We start from the raw sequence: 25,513 nt of genomic DNA, 5'->3' as shown, positions 1-25,513 counted from the left end.
GCCACCGATGTGGCCAGGTATCAAAGCGAGGTCTGTGTGTACGTATACACAAGCACAATCGAACACGTGCGCAGATGCAAATGCCCACCCACCTTCTGTCCCTGAATCCCCTCCAGACCCAGGGGCCCAATCGGCCCGGCCACACCCGGGGGCCCTGGGCGACCCAAGGCTCCGCTGGGACCCTGAAGCCCGGGTGGTCCCGGCAATCCCTGTCACACGGGGACACACACACGCACGGGCACGCGAACACACGCGTACACACACGAGGAGAAACGTGTCCACAGGGAGAGTGGTACGGGAAGTGTATCGATGGGGTGGCACTGAACAGGGAGTCTAACCAATAAAGTGAGGAGTTCATGGTAACAAGTTGTATCATTGGTAATACATTTTATTATTGTGCTTGTTCACTCAGGAAAGCCTCGCTGACTCTCAAGACTCTTTTTCAGAAGGGTGCTGCCAAGTTTTTGCAGGCGGAGGTGATCACTGCTATGTAGATTCCGATTCAGTAAATGGGGCTAATGTCTCTCTTCACAACCTCCTCTAATCGTGTGTTCAGCTGCCTTTATTGCAGGATGCTACATTTGACAGGTGTCCTGAAAAAAAACTTGATAACCCACGTACTTATGTATTTTAAGATATCCCACGCATGCTTCATTGGAACATTTTACAAGTAACTTGTAATGGTTGTTATTGTATAATCTCCCCACAAAGATCCCCCGTATTGCCTTGTAACAGATTGTAAGGGCAATAGTTGTGTGTGAGTACCTATGAAGGTCAACATGGCACACAGGGAGGGTAGTGCGGCTTGTACCACACCTGGTGCCTTTGTCTGCCCCATGCTGACGTTTACACACCACACCGGGTACTCGAGCAAGTGGTGGCTAAGGACTGGATCAGACATTCGTCACTTGTGTTGGCTATGAGCGGGAATCCAACTGGCCTCGCCAGGTTCATAGCACAAGTGTGCTAACCACCGCGCCACCACTCCCCCACATATGAAGAGCAACAATTGGGAAGCGAAAACCCGACCATTAGCAAAGGAGTCCAGGGAAACCCCAAGCGACATTTCCTCTTATCCAGAGCGTTTGTCCCACCAGGCTCTAGCACAAGTCCTCTCCTCTCTCTCCAAGAGTCTTCGATCCACCGCCAAAAATGTGACGAAACAAAATGGGTGGTTTAGTCCACCATCCAGGAACCCCACACCCAATCACGGTGGCGAGATGTTAACTACCTCGCCTGGTATGCAGGAGGTCGGCGGGGGGGGGGGGGTTTGATCCCAACCCTGACGCCTGCTGTATATTTCGAGTTTGTATGTTCTCCCCATGGTCGCGTAGATTTTTCTTCGAGTCCTCTGATTGTTCCCTCCACATTTAGAAACATACGCTTAAGAGTATTTGGCTGTTATAAATGTCCACGTGATAAGTCACTTCATCGAGCTATCATTTGTGGCCAGGTCACTTCTGAAAAAGAGCTACATAGCTCAGTGGGCCTGACCTGGTAAAATAAAATGTTTAGTTTTAGTTTAACCAGTGCTGTCCATCCCCCACCAATCGTAGCCACCAGTTGTTTTGTGTCGCGAGCCTTCTGTCCGCCCCTGCACTCAGAAACTGTGATAACAAAAAACACAGATTCTCACCCGGTCTCCACCGTCTCCCATGTCTCCCTTGGGGCCTGCGAGTCCGTCCTGCCCACGGTCACCCTGTCCCACACACAGAGGGAGACACACCCACAGAGACACACCCCCGTGTGCGTGTGTGTGTGCGCGCACTCTACAATTCTGCATTGTGCGAGTTTAATAATGACAATTCCTGCAGCGTCGTTACGTGGTGGGCCATTACAAAGGTGCTGCAACCAACTAACACCAATAAGCACCCCAGCCTGAATGCACCCAAGTCGAGTTCCTTTGTTTAACTTGGTGACAATTGCAGAGACCAGGAAAGTCTCATTCTCAAGCGACAGTGATAAATCCCATCAGAATTCAGATGTAAAGCAGGTTTGAGCCTGGTCAGCTCCTGCGAGGTTGAATGCCTGTGTACGGCAGTTATTGTGGGCCTCGGATGTTAGGTGGCAAGCAGATCACAGCACAGCACTGGATTCTTGAATCCATCTGTGTGAAACATCGTCGTATGCTTGGCAAGTTTTCTTCAGTTTTTTTCCGATTTCCTCCAGACGTGAAGTCAAACACTAAATTAACAGAACGGGTAAAACATCCCAAAGCAGCACCCTCTTGCAAGACACAGTGAGGCCTTCCTGGATAAGCAGCAGCATTATTATTATTATTGTTGGAGATCAAGACGTCACCGTGGATACCTGCCGCTGAGATGCCACCACACCTGGCCGCAAACACGTTCTGCCCCAAACCAGAACTCGCAGCCGCTGGGACAGTCGACACACAACCGCCAAAATCCACCCTGACAGTCTCCCACCATCCACCCCGAAGCTTTTCCTCTTGGTCACTGGACTCGTGGAGACAACTTCAATACCAATGGTTGCTTTATTATTGAAATGACTCGAGTGACGGACTAATAGGAGCCTTTTTTAATATGACACAGTAACAACACTAGGTCCGGGCTTCGTGCTTGGTCTTGAAGCTCGTCCCTTCCCTCCCCTTTTATATCTCTCGAGCCCCTTTTCCCTCACTGTTTTTCCCCTAGCCAATCCCTCTGCTTCTCCTCTAACGGTTCCCAACCGTTGCCTCTGCGTCCGGCTCCGTTTCCCGCCTATTCTCGTTCAAAGATTTTCCTCACTTCAAAAGCCCTGCCCCCCAAACAATTACCGTGTAGGCCTCTTTCTGCCAATCAGAGACCTTGGCCTACTTTTGAATAACCGTTTGGGTGCACATTTGGCTTGGGGCGAGTGCTTGTAAATTTCGGTAATTTCATAATGATGCCTTCGTATCCTTGCAGACAGCGGGGCAATTAGGTCTTCTGAAAACGGTGTGTGTGCGGGAGGCCTCACCTTGGGTCCCATGATGCCCTCTCGGCCCGGCGTACCTGGCACACCAGGGATGCCAGGGTCACCCTGCACACACGCACGGGACAGACACGCAAAAAGGACCAGGACTGGTTCAGATAATTATAATCGTCACTGTTGTTGGCCACGAGTAGGAATCGAATTCGGTTCGCCGGGTCTGTAACTCAGCGTAGTCGCAAACACTGTGACACACAATGAGTAAAATATCATACAATGACAAAGATCCCCTTTATAGGCTTAACAAACTGTTGGGGCAAGTGCTTATAGCAAGCATCGATGAAGGCCGGAATGGCACACGAGGAGGTGGGCGCCCAGCACCACACCCGACCACCTTTGTCTTTCCAGTGGCGATGTTTTACACACCACACCAGGTACTCATTTTGAGACTGAGTCGCACACAGTGGGACATGCATATGCTCATACAAACACACACACAGGCTAAGCAATCATACTCACGAACATCATACAAGCATTCGGCACCTCGATTTCGATTTTTCCAACTCACCTTGTCTCCTTTCTTGCCAGGGATTCCCAGTTTCCCAACCGAGCCCCTGTCTCCCTGAAATACGCACACACGTGCACACACGCAGAGCAGGGGGTGCAGATGTGAGCACGTGCACTGCAAAGTGAACCTGGGCAGGACAGGTCGCTAGCAGGGCCCCCGGCCATCGGCCCTGCTAGCGACGTGGCAGACAAAGGAGTGAATGCGCGAGAGAGGACATCACCCATGGAGAAGGAGCGATGAAATCAGCTCAGGCGCAGGAGTTAGGAATGTTCCACTGCAAGACTGTGAGAGATTGCGATGGTTTGGCGAGGCGTTAATTTCAGCAGTGGATAGATCATGACGACCAGCTTAGGTGATGGATTTGGAGCTGTCTTGCTACCCCAGCCACGCCCGCAGGTGCCATATTTTCACCGGCAATGGTTGGATGCAATCCCAACTCTCGTTCTTTGCATTTGACCAAAATGTGTACCATTTGCGCACGAACAGCAGAAGTCAGAGGGGTGGACGGACAGTGGGAAGTCACCACGATGGTGAGATATTAACTACCTCGCCTGGAATACAGGAGGTCGTGGGTTCGATCCTGACCGCGACGCCTGTATATCTGGTGTTTGCGTGTTTTCCCCGTGGTCGCGTGGATTAGAATCAACATGCGTTTTGAGCATTTGGCTGCTATATATTTCCAAACGATAAGCCACTTTGTTGAATGCCCATTTGTGGCCAGGTTGCTTCTGAGAAAGATCTACATGGCTCAGTGGGCCCTACCTGGTAAATAAAAACAAATTTTGGAATTAGTTTAGTTTAGAATATTTCTGGGCGCGCAAGGATGGAGGTGGCAGGGGATTGTGAAGAGCAGAAGACATTGGGGAGGGGGAGATATTTTTTCAGAGCGGTGGGGAGTTAACGGCTAAGAGAGAGCGAGAATGCTGTCGTTACAATGAGGTCCACTGCTCGCGGAAGCGATCGTTGTAGGCGCGTGGCTACTGTCCCGCTCGCTCGACCCAGCTTACTCAATAGGGGGGTTCTGAGTGTTGCACAGGCGAGAACTCAGGGAATAAGGATGAGTCTCATTTGTAAAGAGTGACCAAGGGCAAAAGCAAAAAATAAAACGATGAGGCAAATAGAAATTGGTGCAAAAACAATCTGCGTTGCAGAATAAATTAAAGATGCTGCACGGTGGGAACCAATATAATAATATACAATTTCCAGTCACGAAGGTTGGCTCAGAAAAATTACTTCTAAAAACCATTCACAGCCGCAACAAGTTCTGAAAACATCAAAATAGATTTGTGGCGATCAATCACTGCACTCGTCACAGTTTGGTGCCCCGGCACCAAACTGTGACTGAGATGGGGCGAGGGGCCCCCATCCCCCTGGGCCTCCTCTCACCTGCTCCCCCTGCAGTCCGTCGTCCCCACACTTGCCCTTGGCTCCGGGCTCTCCCTGCGCACAAACGTCAAAGCCATAAATTAGCAGCAGACAGAGCCTGTACGTGAATGCGCTGGGTGTGCGACCTCTTGCGGGGGAGCGGTGGTGTAGCGGTGGGCGCACTGCGCTACGAACCCAACTGCCCGAGTTGGGTTCCCGCTCACGGCCAACATCAGTGATGAATATTTTAACTGGTTCAGCGCCTTCCCCCTGGATGCAAGGGTTGGTGGATCGCTCAATATACGTGTGTTTGTATGCATGTATCCTTTATTGATGAAATAAATCGAGACGCGTGAAACATTGTTGCCTCATTGTCAATGGAAACCTGGTTTAATGCAATGACAAGGTGATGATGATGTTAAAGATTCCGATGTCCTGGTCTCGCACCTGAACCCTTCGGTATCTGATCGCTACCTAAATCTGGCTGCGAGAATGGCTCCTCAAATCACCACTGAGTGAGCTGACACAATAGCGATTGGCGCGTTTAACGCTTTGACGCCTCGCGATTATTTAATTGTTGAGGTTGCGTCGCTACATTGATGGAAATTATGAAGAAGACGATGTTGATTGGTGACAATGATGCCAATCATGATATCAATTTTGATGATGATGATAACAATGATGATGGTGTTGTGATGCGCACTCTCTCTCCGCGCTCTCCCCGAGGGCCAAGGTCTCCTTTGTCTCCCTTTGTGCCATTCTTCCCGTTCATGCCATCCTCCCCCTGAAAACAACAACAACAATGCATTATGAACTCCAAATGCACAACTGCCTCATATCATTATAGAACTCATCATATTTCTCGGGTCAGTAAAATAAGCACCATGAAAGAAAAGCTGTATCAATACACCCAGATACATGAACCCGGCACTCGACATACGACGCAACTAGCATTGTTTTATGGACAAACTTGTCCCCATCATAGTAATGTGGAATGTACACCATTGGCTCTTGACCACTCACGTTGAAGTGCGCACCCAATCACCGTTGGAGCTGGGGACTCAGCACAAATGATTGGTGGGGGTTCCGGACTATGGGGACAGCAGAGAAGATTGAGTGGCCTACTGAGTGACAGTGGAGAGGTAGGAGAGTGCATGGAGGGCAGTAGAGTGAGGTGAGAGGGGGAGAGGTAGGAGAGTACGTGGAGGGGAGTAGAGTGGGATGAGAGAAGAGAGGTAGGAGACTGAGTGGAGGGGAGTAGAGTGAGATGAGAGGGAGAGGTAGGAGAGTGCGTGGAGGGAAATAGAGTGGGGTGAGAGGGGAGAGGTAGGAGAGTGCGTGGAGGGGAGTAGAGTGAGATGAGAGGGACAGGTAGCAGATTTCGTGGAGGTGAGTAGAGAGAGATGAGAGGAGAGAGGTAGGAGCGAGCATGGAGCAGAGTAGAGTAGATGAGGAGAGAGTCCATGATCTTGAAGATCCTGAGTATGATCTTGAAATCGATTCGAGATTGTAAGTAAACAGCCCTCAGTTTGAACAAATGTGTTACCCGGGTAGCAGTGATTGGTCAGGAGGTGAGTATGACCAGGTGATACTCACGGGGTCCCCAGAGATGCCCGGTTCACCAGCTTCCCCCTGCACAGCAAACACAGCACAAGGGGTTCATAGCCACGCGAACCAGGCCCTGTGTCGTTCGGAATCTTTGGAATCACGCGGAAAAAAAAAATCCGCAAGGTGTCCGCAGTCGTACACGCAGTGTGCACACGTCCGCACACAACGCAGCCTGCAGGCCTGGTGCCATGCTTGCTGCTTCTCGGCCAAACTACGGCCTGTTGTACTCGACTGGGAAACCCGCGGCTGGATCGAACAAATTACTCGATGATGCTGCTGCGTTGGAAGTGGTGCAAAAAGCACAAGTAACTAAAAAACTCAACACATTCGTGAATAACACTGTGGCGAAGGCCCTTTATCACAGCACATGTGTGCTATGAAGAAGGGACATTGCTTGAAACGACCCCTATTCTCTACTTTTCCTTTGAAGGCCGCAGTGTTGACTAATGCTGTTACATGTCTTATATATGTCAGGGTTTTACACACAAAGACATATTTTTTGTACACTTTATTGCATTCTTATTTTATGTTTTGACATTTCCGAGTTTGCACCTGGTGGAGTTTTATCTTTGCTCCGCTCTGCCACACAAAAACGCACACACACATCCACAAACTGACCCACACACACACAAACGACGATCCTCAATATAGCCTTCAACAGACTGTTGGGGCAGGTGCTGTTAGTGAGCACCTATAGCACATGAGGGTGTGGGTGGCCAGCATCACGTCTAGGCGCTTTTGTCTCTGCAATGCTGATGTTTAGACACCGCACCAGATACTCATTTAAGACCAAGTCGACCTAGCGGAGGCCCACGATCGATTCAGATATTCGTCGCTGACGTCAGATGCGGGCGGGAATTTCACCCGGGTCACCGGGTTCGGAGCATGCAGTGCGCAAACCACTGCACTACCCCGCCCCACATACACACACACACGCACATACACACATGCACCTACACGCACGCACGCGCATGCGGGACTGCTCACACCGGTGCGTCCGCGTGTACACACGTGACCGGTGCGAGAGCTCGCATACGACACGAATCGCAAAGCGGCCCACCTTGTCTCCGGCAGGGCCTCGGAGACCAGGAGGGCCCGATGGGCCCCTGGGGCCCAGGTCTCCCTTCGTGCCCTGCAATGAGAACGATGATGACTCAACGCGTGCGTGACGCCGCAGCCTTCAACGAACAGCCGCTCCTAGACGAACTGCAGCGACGCGCGTCCCTCGCATGCGGCTTGTGCTGGTTTCACAACTTCCCTAAGGTAATGCATTCAGCAAGAACAATAATTATAGATTTGAAGTTTTCGTGACTGCAAGGGTCCATACTCTTTGGTTTTTTCGGTAAAGTCACGTAGGTAATTTTGCTGTGACAGTTCCACCTGAAGACGGAAGCTTGTGTTGCCTCCGAAACGTCGTGATTGAATTTATTTTCCTTTTTTACCTACGTGACTTTACCAAAAAAACTAAAAAGTAAGAACAATAATAATAATCGATTCAATGTCAAATCTAGAATGATTCAATGTCAATTGGAGCCATGTACTCTCCACCACCAGACACAGCCAAACAAATCGAGCTGTCACCTGGCCTGTTGTGCTGGCTGAGTTGTTGCACCGACTGAGTGTGCAGAGTATTTGGCTGCTGTAAATTTCCACACGATAAGCCACTTCGCTAAGCTATTATTTTTGGCCAGGTCGTTTCTGCAAAAAGAGCTGTATAGCTTAGTGGGCCTTATCTGGTAAAATTTCATAAAATGTTTGACTAGTTTAGATTTTTAGCAAACTGGTTACGACGTTCCGCCAGAGATGACTCGCAGCATCGGTAGGCGTTAACGAAACTCCTGTGTATCATCATCAAATTCGTAATATTGCTCGTGAGAGCCTGCAGTTGATATTAACAACACGAATCTTAATGGGCAAATGCGGCAATGATATTCCGATGCTGAAAAATTACCTGCAAATTACTCAATGGGGATATCACAGCAGCATCAACAGCAACATCAGCCCCTACTGAAGAAACCTAGCAAGCCCATGCTGAAAAAGAGTCCGGAGACTTACGTGGGTAGACACGTGTTATAAATAAACACGCCACTACCCAACACAGCCAATTAGTAAGGTTTGTCACGTAAATAAAACGTCGCAATTAGTTATGAGTACAGTACACAAGTGTGTTGGAGAGTAAATTCGAGTACGACGTTTCGCTGGTGATTACAACCAGCCTCATCAGGCAACAGCCAGAATTGTATAGAAGTCCTCCTGTTGCGGTCCTAAATAGAGCAATAGTGATGTCATCACTGTCAGCCTATCAGGTGCGAAGACCAGATCTATCCCAAAAACCTTTATTATGGATAATATTGGTCACAAAAGCCTACGTGTTAAACACGTTATTAACAATGGTGATTGACGACAAAAATGATACCGATGATGATGATGATGAAGTTATGATGACGATTTGTCAGTTACGAGTGGTAATGCTGACGATGATAACCAATAATTACCGATCATGGAGATGATAACTAAATTTGAAACTCATTCTTTAGATTGAAAACTCTATTCTTTAGAACTGCTTTATGTCTTTAGTTTTTTGTCCTTCCCCCGCGCCTCCAAATGGTACGGTTGGCTACGTAGGATGCGAAAGAAGTTCAACATACATACAATACATGATGCATTAGTGACGAGTGTCGATGCTGACGGTGATGGCTGCTGTGACAATGATGACGACGACGATGGCACCTCACCTTTTCCCCGTGCGGTCCCTCCTCTCCTCGCTCTCCCCTCTCGCCGTCGAGTCCCCGCAAGCCCCTCGGGCCCTGCACGCTCCCAGCGAGCGGTCAGCGATTGTGTCAGCAGGCCACGTTAAGCGATTGGGAAGGAAGCTAAGCGGAGTTGAGCCTGGATAGTGCTTGGATGTGGGGGGGTGGGTGCGACTGCTCCACACAATGGGTGTTATCGGCTGCTGCTGAGATTACATTGCTGGCAGTGATGGACAGCGCAAAAAAATCCGAAAAAACTGAGTGTCTCTGCTCCCAGGTCTATACTCTCCATGCCTCCACGACCCTGCACTGACCACGTGGTGAAGTATGGACAAATCACTCCCACAACGCGGCCAGTGCCAGATTAAGCTAGTGCGGGGCCTGTAGCATATGGTATAAAGGGGCCCTAAATAAATAAAACACTTCAACACGTGCATTTTTTACTTACATAGTATAGTAATTGTATATTTCATTTGCTATACAGCCAGATGATACGACAAATCGCTAACCTTAAACACCCAGTCATTCATAAAAGTTGAAGGCAGTATAGTGCTATAGTAATAGAGCAAGTGCAGAACCACTGAACCGGAATTGATAGCTTGCAATAATTTAGCGCGGGGCCCTTGAAAATGCGGGGCCCGTAGCTATATATGTAGCTACTTTGCTTCGAGGATAATCCGGCACTGTACTCGGCACTGCGCGCTGGAGACCCTCATCCAGCAGTGGACTGACACAGGGCTGTACACAGGGCTGTACACGCAGACAAGTGGAATGTGATGGGGAGGAGCGTGGGATGCGATTGGAACGGTGGATGTATTGAGCCTACGGAGCTGCGTGGGTGTGTCGTACCGGTCGGGGTTGCGCCGTGTGCCGTGTGCGATGATCCTGGTGTGCAGTGTGCCCGTTACGTGGCGTGCCGGGTGTACCGTGTACGTTGTACGTGTTGTGCGTGCTGTGTGCGTCACGTGCGCGTGCTGTGTGCGTCACGTGTGCGTGGTGCCATGCCAGGGGCTCTCACCGGCTCCCCCTTCACTCCTTTGCTGCCCTCGCCGCCAGGGACCCCCACGGATTCTCCCTGGGGACCACAGATCACGCCGTTACCACGAAAGAACGCCTTCACTCGATGACCATGGAAACGCACCTTCACCACGGGAACACCTTCACCACAGGTATACTCCGTTACCATGGAAATACACTTTCAACACAGAAACACACCGTCGTCACCATGGAAACACAGTCACCAAGGGAACATGCCAGTCATCACCACAGCAACGCAGTCACTACGTAAACAAGTCGTCACCATGGAACACCATAGTTAAAACCTGGACTTGAACCCAGGCTCTCAGCAGTGCCGGCTCAGTACAATGACATGGCCATTATGGACCCTGAGCCACGCAGGCCACATGCATTGTAAAGCTACATGTAAGCCTACCAGGTACGAGATCTCGCCATCTAATCTAACTGCTGTTTATAGAGCGCCTTCAATCAAAGAGCTTGACAGTAGCTTACAAAACGGTGACAAAGTGGAATGGTGTAGTTGGCAATGAGAAATGAGTGACAGCAATAGAGGGCTACTTGGGGATCACAAACGGGTCGGGGAGGCATGGGAAGGAGTGGAGGGGCGAGGGGAGGGGAGGCAAGAGGAAGGGAATGGGTAAGAGAAAATGAGGGAGGCTTTAATAGGGGGATACATCTGCCAACTCCGTCTATGCTGGGAGAGCCGTTGAGCGAGCTCCTTGTCGTGCTCGCCCCTCACCTTGTCGCCCTTGACTCCTGAGGTCCCAGACTCCCCCTGCAGCACAGGTGAGGGGGGGGGGCGGCGGGGATCGCGGAGTCAATGGGTCAGTCGGCAGCGATCAATCGCAACACACATCAACAACAACAGCTGTCGTCCGCCAAAAAGTGGCGGTGACGTCACCACAGCGGTTGCGCCAGGCCAGGTGCACTTTGCGGCCATGTGAAATGTCAAAGGCTCGCTGGCAGCAGGTCATGGAACAGACCTCGGTGTACAAAGAGTAGTCAGCAGCTTCCATAAAAAAATAAAATAAAAGACAAAGATCCCTCACGTAGCCTTTAATGGACTGTTGGGGCCAGTGCGGTTAGCGAGCTCCTTTGAAGGCCAGCATGACACATGCGAGGGTGGGTGGCCACCACCACACCCGGCTGCCTTTGTCTCCCCAGTGTTGATGCTTACACGCCACACCGGGTACTTCTTTTTAAGGCAGAGTTGACCTTGTGGAGGTCCAGGACCCGTTCATGTATGCACCACTGGTATTGGTCATGAGCGAGAATTGAACTTGGGTTGCCAGGTTCGTAGTGCAATGCGCCAATCACACAACTGCCACTCCCCATTGATGAGAGCTCACACACAGACACAGCCGATGATCCCCCATCTAGCATTAGATTATTGGAGAAAGTGCTGTTAGTGTAACGGGTTCCGGAGACACTTGTAGATGTACTTCTTTATTACAATACAACACTCCAACAGTACTCCAACTCTCCAACAGTCCTGATACTCTGTTACAGCCTAGGTACACAGCCTAGATACTCTACTCTGGCTACACTCCGGAACTCGCCCTCACAAGGTCGTAGAGTCGGGAGTTCCAGAGTCCCAGCGCTGGCTCTCACAGCATCCCAGGGTCTTCAGATGGCTGGTCGTGGGTCTTGGGTCTTGAGTTACAACTGGGCCCCGATCGTCCAGGGAGCTCTCCTTTTATGCCTGATCCAACGAGGGGTGGGGCCGTGTGCGCCACCAGACATCCCACAGAGCACACACAGCCCCCCCCGTTGGCGGCGCCCAGGGGATTAAGCGCCTGGGAACTCAACGCCTGGCGCCCAGAGGCTTAAGCGTCTGGACCCCCTGGGAACCCAGCGCCTGGCGCCCAGAGGCTTAAGCGTCTGGACTCGCCTGGGATCCCAGAGCCCCCAGCAGCCCCTCCCTTCTTATGTCACTACATTAGTAAGCACCTATTGTGGCCAGCAGGGTGCAGCTCCGCTCACGACCGCCTTTGTCTCCCCAGTGTGGAAAGTGTGCCCGTTTGGAAGAAGCGGGGGGGGGGGGGGGGATAACGGCGCGATGTCGTGCGAGCGACAGGCGGGGGGGGGGGGGGCAGGGCGGCGCTGTGTACCTTGTCTCCTCGAGCTCCCTGCGTGCCGAGCGCCCCCTGCGAGTGACAGACGCAGAGTCAGAAGAGACGACGCCATGAACTCGGGGGTGGCGATATCCGCACCGCGCCAACGGTATCCCAACACATCGGAACACGTAGACACACGTGTGCGTGCGTACACACGCATACATATGTAGTGACATATAATTGGTCACTTAGCAGCATAGCGCTTGTTGCTGGCAGGGAAGGGGATCTGCAGTTACAGCAGCCCTGTCTGACAGCAGGTCACGTGATAGACCAGAAAGAGGGATGTAGGGAAAAGGTTACAGAGGGGGCACGTGGAGGAAGCCCGGGAACCCACTAGTAGGTTCTAGAAAGGGGGCGTGGCCGAGGCGGAGCGAGGCCACGCTGGGAGGATAAAAGGAGGCCCCGGGCGGGACTCGGGGCTGTCGTTTGGAGTGGGATCCCGTCATGCTGCTGGAGTCTTCGTCGTCGTCTTCACCTTCTCGGCGTCGCCATTCAGGCAGTCTGCCAGCTGTCCTGACTGGGAGCTGTAGTTACTAAGTGTGAACTATTTAGGCTGTTAATAAACAGAGTGCCTCCTACTTTTAGTGTCTCTGAGTCAGTCACTACACATGTGTGTGTTCATGTGCTTAAGTACATGCGTGTGTATGTGTGTGTACGCGTGTGGGTAGGTGCGCGCATGCGTGTGTGTGCACGCGTGTGTGCGTGCACGCGTGTGTGTGTGCACGCGTGTGTGCGTGCACGCGTGTGTGTGTGCACGCGTTACCGCTGAGCCTGGTGGGCCTGGCTGTCCGGGTCGGCCGTCTTCGCCCTGCGACACAGAGAACAGTGGTGGAGCGCGGTTGGCATGGGCCCTGGTGGAAAGAATGAAATGGGCCCCTCCCCCCCCCCGCAAATGCCCCCCTCCCCCCATTTTAGATTTGTGGGTGTCAGTGCAGTTGCGCAGTCTTCATATTGAGGAATTGGAGAGAGGGTGGTTAGTTGTTCCAAATGGGAAGTTTCATGATTTTGGTCGTACAATATAATAATCATGAAGTGGATTTTTACTTGGAAGTAGTGTATAAAGGATTGTAATTAAGGGGGAAATTATTTGTCCACATTTCTCGATAAGGGAGAAACGGCCATAGAATATCGTGATGTCGGACTTACTCAGATGGACTGACATTTTGATTCAAGCCGGGATAGTGATGATGACACACTCAGTCTCGTGTACACGTCAAAACCATGAACTCATTCCCTAAATAAGCCACGCTTTTACAAAGCTGTGATAATCATCTCCAATACGACACCACGTCCACGTTATTAGGATGATGACTAAATGTCAACTGTGAGGTTTGCCCAATTTGTGCAACTGCCCGGATGAATCGCTGACCACCTCCCATCGTTAGCGACTTGCACATCCTCTCGAGTTGCCACTCACCATCGCTCCTGGGTGCCCTTTGTCACCCTTGGGGCCTGGCAAGCCGCTCCCCACCTCGCCCTGGACACACGCAACGAAACGGGGAAGCGAGAACAGATGCACCGCACGTTACGCAGAATCAAGAATAGCAGCAGTCGAAGGAGCAGCAGCAGCAGAAGGAACAGCAGCTGAAGCCATTTCTCCCGCACCTCCGATTAGCACGGTTGGCTACATAGAGTGCAAAAGAACTTCAACAGACATAGATACAAGCAGAAACAGCAGCAGCAAAAGGAACACCAGCAGTGAAAGTAACAGCGGAAACAGCAGCAGTAGTAAAGGTGTGGTTTGAATCATTTCCTGCTCTCACCTTGTCTCCCTTCTCACCCGCCCTTCCGTCAGCTCCCTGTTGAATGCAAAACAAATGAATAGGGAAATGCCCATGATGGCGAGGACTTCACAGAAACGTGGAGAACATCCACGTAAACACATGGTGTATACAATGGCACCATTACTTACACAACAGATGAGCATTCAATGATATTCAATTGGATATTGATATTGATGTTTATGTGGCTCTAAAACTGTTGGTGTGATTTGATGGGGCGTATGTCTGTGCGTCTGTGACAGCGTGTGTATCCTAATGAAGAGCTTAAATATAGTGGTTAGCATAACGCACTACAAACCCGTTCGATTCTCGCTCACGAGCAATAACAGTGGCGAATATTTTAACCAGTCCTGGGTTAAATTAGTATCTGGTGCGATTTGTAAACTTTGCCACTGGGGAGACAAAGGCGGTCGAGCGTGGTATTGGCCACCCATCCCCTCGTGTGCCGTGCCAGGCTTCAGAGACGCTCGCTAACAGCACTTGCCTCAACAGTCTGTTAAGGCTATATGGGGGATCTTTGTCTTTGCTAGCGTGTGTGTGTGCACGTGCATGCTAGTACAGTATGTGTGTGCACGTGCGTGCTAGTGTGTGTGCATGTGTGTGATAGTGTGTGTGTGTGTGCGGTAGTGTAGCGGTTAGCGCGCTGCACTATGAACCCTGCGACACGGGTTCAATTCCTGCTCACGGCAAACACCAGTGACGATTATCTGAACCGGTCTCTGGGCCTTCCCTAGGTCGACTCAGCCTCAAATGAGTACCTGGTGCAGTGTGTAAACATCACCACTAGGGAGACAAAGGCGGTCGGGCGTGGTGCTGGCCACGCACCTCCTCGTGTACCGTTGCGGTCTTCATAGGTGCTCGCTAACATCACTTGCCCCTACAGTCTGCTAAGGCTATATGGGGGATCTTTGTTATCTTTGTGTGTGTATGCGTGCAGATGCGTGCAGATGCGTGCTAGTGTGTACGTGTGTGTCTGTGTGTGTGTGCACGTGTGTGCACGTGTGTGCTAGTGTGTCTGTGTGTGCACGTGTGTGCTAGTGTGTCTGTGTGTCTGTGTGTCTGTGTATCTGTGTGTGTGTGCATGTGTGTTCTAGTGTGTGTGTGTGCACGTGTGTGCTAGTGTGTGTGTGTGCACGTGTGTTCTAGTGTGTGTGTGTGCGCACGTGCGTGCTAGTGTGTCTGTGTGTGTGTGCACGTGTGTTCTAGTGTGTATGTGTGTGCACGTGCGTGCTAGTGTGCCTGTGTGTGTGTGCACGTGTGTTCTAGTGTATCTGTGTGTGCGCACGTGTTGCTAATGTGCCTGTGTGTGTGTGGGAGACGTGGGGGTACCTGGGAACCGGGGGGGCCGGGTGGGCCGGGATTTCCAGTGGATCCGTCCAGCCCGGGGAAGCCCAGAGGCCCCTGTGCAGACACACGCCCCGGTTAGACACCCCAACAGGGTGAGAGCATCATTCCATTGTGGGTTAACAACGAGTTTGGTCACGACAGATGCAATGCCACGGCTACTGACACCGCTCTGGCTGCTGAGTCAGCTGCTGTCGGTGGTGCTGCTCCCGCATGCAGCTGTTGTTGAGGCTGCCCTCACCGGTGTCAAGGCTATGGCTGCTATAAGTGTGACCGCTGTGATCGATGTCATCTGTGTAACTGGTATAACCATTCTTGATTTGAAGCTTTCGTGACTGCAGGAATCCATACTCTTTGGTTCTTTCGGTAAAGTCACGTAGGTAGAAAAATAATAATAATATAACCATCACTACACTTCCATCTATGGCCCCAAAAGTTGTTGTTGTCAATGTGACACCTATACCTGATATCAGTGTGACAACTACAGCTGCTGTTACCAATTAAACACCTATAGCTGCTGTCAGTCTCTCTCCGCTGCCGTACGCACCTTCTCGCCCGAGGACCCGGGCGTGCCGGGGCTGCCGGTTTCCCCGCGGGGCCCTGTGGGTCCTGGTGGGCCGGTGGACCCTGCGAGCCCCCGCTCCCCAGGGAGACCTGGAGACCCCACCGTCCCCTGGTGACATCATCCGCACAGCGAGGAGGTGGATGAGCAGGCGGATTGTGGAGAGAGGGGAAATGGGAGAGATTTTGTTTTGTTTGGGGTTTAATAGCAGGGTTCGCAGTGAGCTTGAAAGGACAGAGATGAGAATTCTGAGATGTTGGCAATGTCTCCAATAGTAAGGAGGAAGAATCAAGAAAGTGAAGTCTTACCCAGAGGGTTACCAATATTCTGGAGGTCAGGGAGGTGAGACTTAAGATGGTTTGGGCGTGTGTAGAGCGCAATGAGGACTATGAAAATTAGCGACTCATAGATTCACACAGAGACCTATGGATGCACACAGAGACGCACGCAGTCACACACAAATCTATAGACTCACAGACAGACACATCAATTCACAGAGACACCTATCGGCTCACAGGGAGACACATAGACTAACAGAGAGACTCATAGATGAGAAAGGTCTACGGAGATTCCACCGGTGCAGGGCAGAAGAGGTACAGGAAGACAGAAGGTGGGATAGGAGGATGCGGTGGAACGAGATGCGAGGACAGGAGATGGGACCAGAGAGGAGTCCCAGAAGAGAAGCTCATGGAGGGAGAACATCTGTGGCAGCCAACCCCCACGCAGTAATAGCACTTCTGGCTTAGCAGAAGGAGATGAGAATTCACTCGTGACCCAAGCCAGGAGTTGGGAATGTCGCCGTTTCAAAAGTCTCAGACTGAAAAGAGAACCCAGAGACACGGCTGGGAAGATCAGGGGTCAAGGACACTGATCCAGTGCAGCTGAGATCCTGGGCTCTAACCCAGGGTGGATACCGGCTGACTGCGGTTACAACGGTCTACTCAAGTGCAGTGAGTCGACGGCCTTAGCGCGGTCACCAATGACTGCACAAAAGAAATCATCGCGTTACGTTTGGTTTCTCAGAAAAAATGAGCAAAAAATGTTAGCTCTGTGATTTAAGAAGTTAAAGTTTGATTGACATGCTGTAAAACACTCTTCACTGAACACGTGCCCCCCGAGCGTGCATGGAGAGGTTCATTGAGGTGACTTCAAAAGAAGTTCTGCGACATCGCCTCTCCGAGACCTTTCTCTGGCACGGCGTGGCCGCACTCCTTGCTGGAAGAGTTCCCAATTATTACATTTTAATTTACTTCTATCATGACACATCGTAGGTAAAGTTGGGGTTAGGTTTAAGGGGGGCGGTAAGGGGATACTTACAGGAGGTCCTGGGGGGCCAGGGGACCCTGGAGGCCCAACGGTTCCTACTCCAGGCTCCCCCTGTTGGTGACATCGCAACTCATTTCTTCATCATGAAAACTCATTTCTTTAGAACTGCTTTTCATATTTAGTTTGTCGTCCTTTGGCCGCACCTCCGATTAGCACAGCCGGCTATGCACGGTACGAAACAAAGTTAAATATACATGAATACTTGTTAGTTTTACTCTTTATTTTAACACAATGTCCTTCATGTAAAGGTGCAATCAACAACACAATCGAAGCTGTTATTTCAACAACATGTGTGTGTGCTGGACTGTTGGACACAGGAGCTGGCCGGAAGGCCCACAGCGAAGGAACGCTTGAGTCAGCACTGCTGAGAGCCTGGGTTCGAATCCGGGTTTGTGGCCACTTAGCTGTCAATGCAGTTAATGGTATACATTGTACAGTAGAACCTCTGGTCACGACCATAATTCGTTCCATAACTTTGGTCGCAAAACAATTTGGTCGTGACTCGAACCTAATTTCCCCATTGGATTGTATGTAAATACAATTATGCCGTTCCAGACTCCTACAAATTGTATATAAATAATGTTTTTTAAAGATTTTTAAGCACAAAAATAGTAAATTATGCCATAGAATTCACAGTATAATAGTAAACTAAATGTAAAACCATTGAATAACACTGAGAAAACCTTGAACAACAGAGAAAACTAACATTGCCGCGTCAAAGTTTAGAATCGTTCAACAAGACACTAGCAACAGTTTTTCCACCTCTTCCAGCACTTGAGGCCTCTGCTTGGTTAACATTGTAACTCCCCTTGCAACATTAGCTGCTTTAATAGCCTCTTTCTGCTTCAAAATAGTCGAGATCATAGACTTTGATTTCTTGTACTCTGCAGCAAGATCGGTAACACGCACACCATGCTCATACTTTTCAATAATTTCCTTCTTCACTTCGATTAAAATTTTCTTTATAACCTTCTTCTCACCAACATTACCACTCTTCACTTGACTAGAGGCCATGGCTAATTGCTAAATTAAAGCAAAAATACACAAAATACTGCACAGAGTTCACAGCGAATGAGCGCATGTCTGACCGAGACCGATTACTAAGCGAGACTGACTGAGCAAGCGGCCACACGTGGGTCGCTGTTGTTTGTAAACAAACAACAGGAAATTTGGCGCTTACAAAAAATGGCGCGGAAGGGGAAATCGGCGGCGGGCGTGTTTGATCGCCACCTGAGTTTGTGTTCATGACCAGATTAAAAAATGTGAATTTTTTGGTCGGAACCCGACTTGGTCGTGGTCAGAAGCATTCGTGACCAGAGGTTCTACTGTACAGTGAATGCGGCATGACCATAGTAAATAATGGTCAATGTGCAGCCCTGAAATTGCTTGCCTATGCCACTGCTGGCAGAAGGCCCTCCATCACTAGAGTGAACTCTTGAGGGTATTTATGGTTTTCCCTTCCCCTCTGATCAGACGAGTTTGTTGGAAGAAGTGAGCTTACTACCCAAACTTTACCCCACCGCCACGCACGAACTGCAGGTCGCCTGTGGTGAACCCAATTACATTGCTGGACAGAGGTGGCGGAAACTTGCACCGTTGTTTCATCTACTGGACAGGAGATGGAACTTAACCAGTGATCTCTGGATTGATGGTCCCACTGTGCTCACCATTACACCACTGTGGCAGCTGCCATGAACCTCGTACTCGCGTGAATTACTTTCCCAGAATTCCCCACGAGATGGCGGATGTACCACATGATCAAATATGGATGCACCCTTGCACAACTGTACATCAGAAGAGCGATGAGCTACGGTCACTTCCTTAGCCTTCCGAGAGTGTGCAGACAAGTGAAGTTGATCACACAGAGAGAGAGAGACGCCGTAACACGGTAACATGCGTAGGGGTCGCGAACATTTTTCGTGCAAATCGAACGATGGATTCTGTTGGCTCGATGGCGAACATCAAATCAACAATTTCAAGTTACCTACCCAGAAACGTTTACAATGCACCCACAATTAAACACTTTATTTTCAGTCAGGGTTTGAATAGCTCAGTTGAAATGGGCAAACCAGTCCTTTCAAGCACGGTTTAGACTTACAAATGTTTGTTTAGTCGTGTGTGGCACATTAGGAATGGACCACTCTTTCAATAAGTCCTTATGTGCTGTGCAGTATATCAATGCACGTGTGTACACCAGCATGTGATGACTGAGTTGGGCCTGTGGGGGGCTGGCAGGGTTATTGATTAACCAGACGTGTACACCAGTCACGTGGTTAATCGCGACTTGGTGAAAATTGCTGTGTGTGACACACGTGCTGTTGCATCTCACAGATTAACTACAAAAAATGTGTTTGACCTCGATTTTAAGAACCTGCCCACGTCCTTCATTTCGAGTGTGCAACACATTTTGTCCATGCTATATTATTATTGAACGACATTGTTTGCTCCGCGATCTCTTCATTGTGAAATGATTATCTGAAACGTCCCTTCCTTCTGACGCCTCGAGATGGACTGCTGCACGGGAGGCGTGGTATCAATAATAAACGATGACAGTGACGAAAATTTAAGCCACTAAATCATGCAAAAGATGTATGTGACGCCGTGGAAATGTTTACAGCGCAGCCTCAGTGGTTGGGTCTCAAGACAAGACAGTTCCTTACCTTAGACCCCCTTTCTCCGTGGGCCCCTTTGAATCCCTGCATGCACACAGACACAAAGACAAAGATCCCCCATATAGCCTTAACAGATTGTTGGGGCAAGCGCTGTTAGCGAGCACCTATGAAGGTCAGCACAGCACACGAGGGGATGGGTGGCCAATACCACGGCCGGCCGCAATTGTCTCCCCAATGCAAATGTTTACAAACTGCACCTAGGGGAGGCAAATTAAAGGTTCAGTAATCCGTCAACCGATGTTGGCCGTGAGTGGGAATCGAACCCAAGTCGCCGAGTTCATAGGACAGTGTGCTAACCACTGAGCCACCGCTCTCCACAAAGATACACACACACACGTGAAAGTCATGTATCACTGGGAGCGTGCACAGCCACAGCATCCTGTACATACAAATGGACGGTTGGAGAGTTTTGTGATTGAGAAATAAAAAGAGAGAGACTCCCTTACGATCTCGCCCGGGTCTCCTGGTTCTCCGATCGTGCCCTGCAACGTACAAACACAACACAATCAGCACGAGCGTGCAGGTACTGCTGCAACACAGCATTCCAGCAACGACACAGCCTTTACAGCCACAACACACCCCAAGAAAATGTTTCAGTTATAAAGTAAATAAATAATGATTCACGTTATATTTTTTCCAGCGTTACGAGACAAATAATCCATTGGGAACTCTCGCAGAGCAGTGTATCTTCGTGTGTTGAGAATTGCCTGTGGAAGCGGATATCACAGAGCAACCTCTGAGTTCCTGTTTAAGTGACCTCTAGTCCGCATACAGCAGAGGGCAGCAGTTTCCCACCTGTCATACTACAGAGAGGAATATTCATCATGTCTCTCAAACACCATATCTGATTCTCATGGCTGAAAAAAATGTAATGCGATGGGTTTATGTTGTTATTGTGTGCAGTGATTGGTGACCAGGGCTGAGACCCATCAACTCACTGCACTTAAGAAACTTGGCTTAGCCACAGGCTGCCGAAATCTGGATTCGAAGCCATGGTCTCTGCGGTGCTGGCTCAGCACTCCGAACCCTCTCCAAGCGACCTCAGCAAAGAAACTGTTTAAGTGATGCCTCACCTTCTCTCCCCTGGACCCCTCAGGACCGCGGTCTCCCTTTTCTCCCTGGGAAAGAAGTGAATGCGAGAATCACCAACTCCAGCTTGCAGCAATAATGCCCCACCGAAAACACCCGGCACTACTGGTGAGCGTGTTGAGTTATTGCTGTTGTTGTTGTTTGTGCTTGTGCACCACTGCCAATGAAGCATCAGCAGCATCACCACCAAACAACACAAAACTGAACTGAAGTCCAGTTTTTGAGCCTTCGGATTGCGAGTTTTTTTACATCTTTTAATATTTTAAAGGGGAACAAGATGAAACCCCGTTATACGCAAAACCTCCGAATAGCACTTTTGACTACGTACTGTGCGAAAAAAGTTCAACATACATACATACAGGACATGGCTTATCCACTCACGTTAGCTCAAGGACAGACTGCATATGTTTTTTCTGTTGGAAGGAGGCGTTTAAAATAAACGATAGTTAGGTTTTTTTAAGTATTATTTATTTGTACGTGGCGCGGCAGTGCGTGGCGGTTTAATCGGCACCTGTTCACCCTTGACCCCCCGGAGCGTTGTGACTCCAGAGAGGCCTTCCCCAGGCTCACCCTGCCGGACAAACACAGGAACAGCCATTGGGGGGGGGAACACAAACATGGGGCCACGCGTTCCAACTCGGCGCGCACGAAGCGACGGACACTTTGGGCAGAGCGAGGGACGCGGCACGGGGCACACCGACGCTAAGACGGACTCGAGCACTCACCTTGTCTCCCTTTGCCCCGGCCGCTCCCGGCGATTCCTGTAGAAAAAGATGGAAAGGGCGGGAGTGACGAGACGCGCGCGCGTTCCGTCGTGCCGCGAGAGCCACGGTGACCCAGCCGACGGGAGCTCGCCTCAAGACGCTCGCGCGCGGGCTAGAAGACGCGGGCCTGCGTCGTGCGTGGATGGCGAACATTGCGGGGACGTTGAAGCGCGTAACACTGCAATTGCAGGCTGTCAAGTCAGTCACGGGTGTGAGGGAGGTTCTCTCTCGCTTGCGACTGACTGGCTGTCTCTCCAGAAATGGCATTTTGACATGACATTCCTCAGCATTTCTTCAATTGCTCATTCTCATACCAATGTCTTCTTTCCCTCTCCGCTCTGCAGCCTTCCAGCCTATCATTCCCCTCCCATTACCTCCCCGAGCACCGATAATCCTAGAACAAACATAATCCTGTTTTCCCCAAATTCTAACGCTGAGTTACACCCTCCTTATTAGTACAGCATCTTGATAAGCAGTGACGTGTAGACGCTTTGTGAACCTAACCTGCATCACCAAGCGAACAACAGTGGCTGAGTTTTAGCAAGGGAACGACTCACGACTTTCCCCGCCACCACCTTCCTTCTGCTCACGCTGCACTCTGATGAACTGCTCGCAACTCACTGGAACGATCCAATTCGAACTTTTATTTCATTTTCCTGAAGTGCGCCGTCTCGATCGCGCCGCGTCACCGGCCCGTTTGTATCGTCAAGTGAATTCACTCATTCGTTACGATCACGAGCCTGAAGAAGTAGCCGAACAGTTACTTACAAAAATAACACAGCAAAAAACGAATTACGAGCGCTACTCGACGCAAGTTGATTGCATGCCTAAAAATCTAATTTTAATCAATGTTCACGTAGTTTGGTAAAATTATAGACGGTGCATTTTTCGTCGAGGTGGGGGGGGGGGGCAGTACTTACCTGTCCGGGGGGTCCCCGGTCTCCCGCCTGGCCTGGGGGACCCGTGAGCCCGATGGGTCCTGGGGGCCCCTGTGTGAACGAGACGTCAGGAGAAGAAAAAAAAGTCACGCAACTCACAAAGTCATCTTCACGACAATACTCCTCCAACGCCATTGTTTTTTTTGTCCTTTTTCTATGCAGTTTCCCCGATTGTGCTCCTGGTATCATGACAGGAGACCATGAACCATTCGCATTTCTCACAAAGCAATGGAGCCCAACCACCCCCCCCCCCCCACCATGTTAGAGAATAGACCCCCAGAAACAGATATCACAGAACTACATCCGAGATGCCTTTAATGCGACTTTCTATTTGATTCACACACTCGGAACAATGCAGGTTTCCATGTGTCCCGCGAGGGAGTACGGAGACGCTTGCCACAGGGCAGTCACCAACCTATATTTCAAATAATCCGAGCTGGTATTTAGACAACTTTATGCCTAGCAGGGCCATAGACAGGGATAAAGGAGTGTTCCATTGCATGCGACAAATGTTCAGTACACCGTGAGGACACGGCGTCATGCTGTATTGTTGAACTTCTTTCGCACCGTACGTAGCCAACCGTGCTAATCGTAGGTGCGGATACATCGATGCACTCAGTCGAGACGCGTGTCGCCGACACGCGTCACGACTCATTCATCGCGTGTGACGCAAAGCGGCACGGCTCTGCTCCTGCAGTGGAAAAAAACACCCTGGTGCCTGCTGAGCCGCACTGGCTCGGCACGGCTCGGTTGCGCCGTGGGAGGGAGGCGCTCCTCACCATCTTTCCTGGGAGCCCATCCAGCCCCGCAGTTCCAGGCACTCCGTCTCTCCCGGCCACTCCGGGCTTCCCGCTTTCTCCCTTTGGAACAAGGGAACATGGCGCCAGCCGGTAAACACGAACGCCGTGAGGGCTCACAAACGGTCGGTCACCTCCCGATTACCCACAGGCAGATTACCAATTGGTGCATCCATGTATCTATGCTGAACTTCTTTTGCACCGTACGTAGCCCATCGTGCTAATCGGAGGTGCGGGATGTATCGTTCCATGTTTAATGACAAAGCAATGACGGTGACCGGGGAGATCTCAGTGATGATGATGATGATAGTGTATCAAAATTTGCTGCTGATAATCTTAATGCCCCATAATAATAAGATTGTTTGGTGATGCTGCTGCATTTGGCAGTGGTGCACAAGCACCATTAACCAACCCCCCCCCCCCCCCCCAACAACAACACATCACAAACGTGACTTTAAAATAACAAAATATACATACATATATAATAGGTGACATTTCGGGTGATTTATGTACTATGAACAAGGGCCATTGCGAAATACATCACCTCATAACGAACCTGTTGAGTTTTTTTGATGACAATAATAACAATGATGAAACAATGAGAAAAATGCTCTAGCATCTCCAGCAATAATGCAGGATGTGTTAAGATGTTTAAACACCAAATAGACACCAATTCCAAGGCATAAAGTCTACACTAACCACGCGTACTTGTGGTGAAACATGCAAACAAATAATGTACAGCATTGTCCTTGAAACTGATTGGCCTACACCAGAGACAGTTGCTGTGGTGAGATGTTAACTACCTCACCTGGTATACAGGAGGTCGTGGGTTCGATCCTGAACCTGACGCCTGCTGCTGTATATTTGGAGTTTGCGTCTCTCTCTCCCTGTGGTCATGTGGATTTTTCTCCGGGTCCTTCGGTTTCTCCCTCCACATTTCAAAATATACGTTTAGAGTGTTAAGCTGCTATAAATATCTACACAATAAAGCCACTTCGTTCAGCTGTTATTTGTGGCCAGGTCACTTCTGAATATGAGCTATAGAGCTCAGTGGGCCTTATGTGGTAATAAAAAGAGTTTTATTGGTGTTTCAGCATCTTAACACCTCCTGTATTATTGCCAGAGAGGCAAAGCGTTTTCCTCTTTTTCCATAATCTTGATGCTGGCAAAAAGGGTCCCATAAATAATGATAATGCCCTCTATTTATCGGGAAAAACTGCACTCACTGAGCCTCAGGAATCTTTCTTAGAAAACGTCTGCTTTGAGATGCTTGGCCAATACCTCTCTAATTATTGTTTTGTATGCGGGAGATAGCAGAACACCCAGAGAACAAAGTGGATGACCAACGGTCAGCCAAGACAGGTTAATGAACCCACTTGCTGTACTGCCATCTGCTGGCCAAATTGCAGATGTGGGAGTTTCTCAAATCTACGTGATCCTCTTAAAGCAGCGAGTTAAAGGTGTACAAAACCTCGTACATGAAGTCGTCTCCCTCCTGCAGCTCCTTCCGTTCGTCTCGTAAAGCCTCAACCGCTTCTCTATTCCCCATTCTCTTCCCTCCTCTCGCCCCTCCACTCATCCCCATCCCTCCCCTACCCTTTCGTGATCCCTAAATACTGTCTATAGCTGTCACTCATTCCTCATTCCTTGTTACGCCCCTGCCATCTCAATCATTCCCTTCTGTCACCGTTTTGTAAGTTACGTCAAGCGTCTTTAGTGAAGGCATTGTACATACAAATATACAAATAGATGACGATGCAGTGTAATGTCACCTCTCGGCCTGGCAAACCCGGTGGTCCTGGAAGGCCCTAGAGAAAAAAATGTGATTAGAAAATAAACTTGCAAAGAAACCAACAATCACACACTCAAGAACTCAAGTAATAAATACATCTGCAAACAAGAGTG

At 50.0% G+C, this 25,513-nt stretch overlaps 1 protein-coding gene across 7 annotated transcripts in view; it reads right to left on the bottom strand.

Moving 5' to 3' along the window:
- Positions 1–25,513, bottom strand: part of COL7A1 (collagen type VII alpha 1 chain) — a 274,004-nt gene that overhangs the window by 122,304 nt on the left and 126,187 nt on the right. For all 7 annotated transcript variants that reach the window (XM_061552025.1, XM_061552030.1, XM_061552024.1 and 4 more), the window contains exons 81-106: positions 25,381–25,416; positions 23,591–23,671; positions 22,794–22,862; positions 21,835–21,870; positions 21,621–21,680; positions 21,094–21,138; positions 20,467–20,502; positions 20,009–20,044; positions 17,340–17,399; positions 16,008–16,133; positions 15,446–15,517; positions 14,099–14,134; positions 13,753–13,812; positions 13,099–13,143; positions 12,330–12,365; positions 10,958–10,993; positions 10,220–10,276; positions 9,187–9,258; positions 7,512–7,583; positions 6,440–6,475; positions 5,547–5,627; positions 4,865–4,918; positions 3,479–3,532; positions 2,959–3,021; positions 1,637–1,699; positions 93–209 (exon numbers count right to left, since the gene is read on the bottom strand). In XM_061552025.1, coding sequence (XP_061408009.1) covers positions 93–209; positions 1,637–1,699; positions 2,959–3,021; positions 3,479–3,532; positions 4,865–4,918; positions 5,547–5,627; positions 6,440–6,475; positions 7,512–7,583; positions 9,187–9,258; positions 10,220–10,276; positions 10,958–10,993; positions 12,330–12,365; positions 13,099–13,143; positions 13,753–13,812; positions 14,099–14,134; positions 15,446–15,517; positions 16,008–16,133; positions 17,340–17,399; positions 20,009–20,044; positions 20,467–20,502; positions 21,094–21,138; positions 21,621–21,680; positions 21,835–21,870; positions 22,794–22,862; positions 23,591–23,671; positions 25,381–25,416 — 1,539 coding nt within the window. The remainder of the gene's footprint in view (positions 1–92; positions 210–1,636; positions 1,700–2,958; positions 3,022–3,478; positions 3,533–4,864; positions 4,919–5,546; positions 5,628–6,439; positions 6,476–7,511; positions 7,584–9,186; positions 9,259–10,219; positions 10,277–10,957; positions 10,994–12,329; positions 12,366–13,098; positions 13,144–13,752; positions 13,813–14,098; positions 14,135–15,445; positions 15,518–16,007; positions 16,134–17,339; positions 17,400–20,008; positions 20,045–20,466; positions 20,503–21,093; positions 21,139–21,620; positions 21,681–21,834; positions 21,871–22,793; positions 22,863–23,590; positions 23,672–25,380; positions 25,417–25,513) is intronic.

This window comes from Lethenteron reissneri, chromosome 15 (assembly GCF_015708825.2).
Source record: "Lethenteron reissneri isolate LAM-NWPU_2019-01 chromosome 15, ASM1570882v1, whole genome shotgun sequence".
NCBI lineage: Eukaryota > Metazoa > Chordata > Hyperoartia > Petromyzontiformes > Petromyzontidae > Lethenteron > Lethenteron reissneri.
The sequence above is the reverse complement of the archived record's forward strand: the minus strand, read 5'-3'. Positions and strand labels throughout refer to the sequence as shown.